The 3111-nt window shown below is 75.4% G+C and overlaps 1 protein-coding gene across 2 annotated transcripts; it reads left to right on the top strand.

Moving 5' to 3' along the window:
- Window positions 1-160: 160 nt before the first annotated feature.
- LOC113979911 (tigger transposable element-derived protein 3-like) lies at window positions 161-2795 on the top strand. 2 transcript variants are annotated; one of them, XM_027707191.1, is made up of 3 exons: window positions 161-418; window positions 635-766; window positions 887-2795. In XM_027707191.1, exons 1-3 carry the CDS (start codon window positions 385-387, stop codon window positions 2686-2688), a joined length of 1968 nt encoding a protein of 655 aa, XP_027562992.1. In that variant the 5' UTR covers window positions 161-384; the 3' UTR covers window positions 2689-2795. The 2 variants fall into 2 exon arrangements, with proteins under 2 accessions (XP_027562992.1, XP_027562991.1); XM_027707190.1 differs by having other exon boundaries at window positions 635-787.
- The last annotated feature ends 316 nt before the right edge of the window (window positions 2796-3111 follow it).

The raw sequence follows: 3111 nt of genomic DNA, 5'->3' as shown, positions 1-3111 counted from the left end.
TTGGGCGGGGCGCCGCGCGGACCGCGCGTCCATTGGGCGGGGCGCCGGCAGGGGGCGGGGCCCCGCGTCACGCGCGCTCCCGCCGCCACCGCCCCCGGCCCGCGCGCGGCCCCGCCACCGGCACCGGGAGGGGACGGGGACAGGGACGGGGACGGGACGGGGACAGGGACGGGTGCGGCACCGCCACCGCGGCTCGACGGGACTCGCCGCCCCCGCCACGGGCGCCGCCCGCGTCCCGCCGCCCGGCCGCGCGCCGTCATCCCGGTGCGGCATCACTGAACCCCCCCCCGCCCACCGGGGAGGCCTCGGCGGGAGCAGCACCGGGAGCGGTACTGGGAGCGGGCGCTGCTGCGGCTCCCCGAGGACCGGGACGGGGCCGGTGCCATGAAGGAGGACCGCCAGCATCCCGTCGACTTGGGTGAGGCGCCGGGGCCATCCCGGCACCGGTCCCGGTGCTGCCGGTCGTGGCCCGGCCGTGAGCGCGGCGAGCGCTCACCGGGATCAGGAGATCACGGGGTGGCTCCACGGGCAGCTGTGGTGGGGGATGTGAACGCCGGCCTGTTGTGACCAATGGCATCTCCGGTGGGGTCTGCGGTGGCATCACGGACCGTCCCTCCTCTTGTCTCCGTGACAGGTTACGCCGTCACCAAACCCGACATCCTGGCCGAGGTGGAGCGAGGGGACGAGGTGGTGGAGGTGGCCGTGGGGCACTACGGGGAGCACCAGGGCCCCCGGCCACGTGCGGCACCCGCCGGCCCCTCCCAGGGTGAGCGGGACACGGGGACAGGTGGGAATGGGAACGGGGATCGGGTGATGGGTCGGATCCTGCCGAGCCACGGCGTTCCCGGCGAGGAGGCCACTCCCCAACTCACTCCTGTCTCCTCAGGGGACTGGCTGGGGAAGGAGGTGAAGATTGAGGAGGGGGTGTCCCCACCCCCCTGCTCCCCTCCGGCCCACCACGCGGGCCCCGCCGAATTCCTCATCCCGCTGCAGGAGCGGGGCTGCAGCTACTGCAGCGTCGCCGAGCCGGAGCCGAATCCCGATGCGGGTACCGCGGGGTTCATCACCTCCCTCCCCGCCTTCGAGAGCCGCCGCTGCCGGGCGGGGGAGCCGCCGCCAGAGTGCCCCGAGTGCGGCCGAGGCGTCGGGCAGAAGCCGGACCTGGTGCGGCACCGGCTGGCCCGCGGTGTGGAGCGCGGCTATGGCTGCGGCCACTGCGGGAGGGGCCTCGCCGAGCCGGCAGGGCTGCGGGCTACGGGCAGCACCCACCGCCCGGGCCCCTGCGCCGGCCGCGCCCCGGGCACGGCCGAGGGGGCCACGGCGGCGCCGCGCAAGGAGCGCAAGGAGCTGTCGCTGACGGAGAAGGTGCGGGTGCTGGAGATGCTGGAGGGACCCAAGGTGTCGCAGAGCGAGCTGGCCAAGCGCTTCGGGGTGTCGCAGCCCCAGATCTGCCGCATCATCAAGAACAAGGAGCGCATCCTGAGCGAGTGGCAGCGCAGCGGGGACCCCGAGCGCAAGCGCAAGCGGGAGGGCAAGGACGCGGCGCTCGAGGCCGCGCTGCTGCGCTGGGTGGAGGGCGCCCGCGCCGCCGACCTGCCCGCGGGCCGCCCGCTGCTCCAGCTCAGGGCCAAGCACCTGGCAGGGGCGCTGGGCCGGCCCGGCCCCCCCGAGCCCGGCGGCGGGTGGCTGGCGCGCGTCGCGGCCTTCAAGAAGCTGCCGGCGGAGAAAGGGGACGCGGAGCAGCCGCCGGCGGAGCACTGGTCCGGCGCGGTGCTGCCCGCACTCCTCCGCGGCTACGCGCCCTCCGAGATCTTCTCCTGCGGGGAGGCCGCGGTGCCGCTCCCGGCCGGCTGCCCCGGCGAGCGGCTCACGCTGCTGCTCTGCGCCAACGCCAGCGGCTCCGAGAAGGTGCCGCTGCGGGCGCTGGGGGAGAGCCCCCGGCCGCGCTGCCTGCGCGGCGTCAACCTGGAGCAGATGCCGTGGAGTTACCGCGCCGGCAGCCGGGGCGGCCTGACCCCGCCGCTCTTCGCCGAGTGGCTGCGGGAGTTCAACGAGGGGATGCGGCGGCAGGGGAAGAGCGTCCTCCTGCTCCTCGCCAAGCACGAGGCGCACCCCTACCTCCAGCTGTCCAACGTCAGGATGGTCTTCGTCCCTCCAGCCGCCGCCCCGGCACAGCCCCTGGACCGCGGCATCGCCGGCGACCTCAAGGGCCACTACCGGCGCCGGCTGCTGCGGTGGCTGCCGGCGGAGCGCGGCGCGGGGCAGCCCACCCTGCTGGATGTGCTGCACATGCTGGCGCAGGCCTGGGGCGACGTGTCCCCGGGGCTCATCGCCGGCTGCTTCCGTGCCGCCGGCTTCATCCCCGACGCCGGCGCCGAGGCCGCATCCCTCAGCCTGGGACATGGGCTGCTGGGCCGGGAGCAGCTGGAGCGCGGCGGGGAGCCGGCGGAGGTGGACGGGGACGAGGGGATGGCGGAGGGCGAGGACGCGGCGGAGCTGGCGGCCGTGCCGCCCTGCCCCTCGGAGCGGGAGGTCTGGAGGAGCCTGGCCACGCTGCGGCGGTACCTGGAGTGCCAGGCCACCTCGCCAGACCTCTTCCAGGCCTTCTACGAGCTGGAGGACGCGGTGCACATGGTGTCGGCCGGCGCCGGGCGAGCCCTCCGTGGGGACACCCCTCCCAAGCAGTGAGGGGGGCGGCCGGCGCGTGCCCAGACCCGCTCGTGCCCGGTGCTCACCGGGGCCGTCACCGGCCCGGCCTGGCCACCGTCCCCTGCAGTTGTGCCGTGGGGTTTGCTGTGGATCTGCGTGGCCCCGTGGGGTCACCGTGCACGGGGGCTGCGGAGCCGCCGCGCTCTGGGTGTCACCCGTGGGGCAGTGCCAGGGGCTGCCGGTGGCAGTGCCGGGGGCGCGAACCTGCTTCCAGAACCTTCTCCAGAGGGGTGGCTGCTGCAGCCAAAGGGAGCCGGCGTGGAGCTGCTACCGGCGGGGATTTGCCTTGAGTGGGGTGGTTGTGTTTGCCGTGGGGGGCTGTGGGTGGTGCTGGGGTGTCCCCGTGCCAGGGACAATGGCTCCTTCCCAGGGGAGACCGGGTGCCACCGGCTGCTGTCACCA

The sequence above is a fragment of the Neopelma chrysocephalum genome, unplaced genomic scaffold, assembly GCF_003984885.1.
Source record: "Neopelma chrysocephalum unplaced genomic scaffold, ASM398488v2 Primary Assembly neopelma1_90442, whole genome shotgun sequence".
Taxonomy (NCBI): Eukaryota; Metazoa; Chordata; class Aves; order Passeriformes; family Pipridae; genus Neopelma; species Neopelma chrysocephalum.
This window is presented reverse-complemented; position numbering and strand designations above follow the sequence as displayed.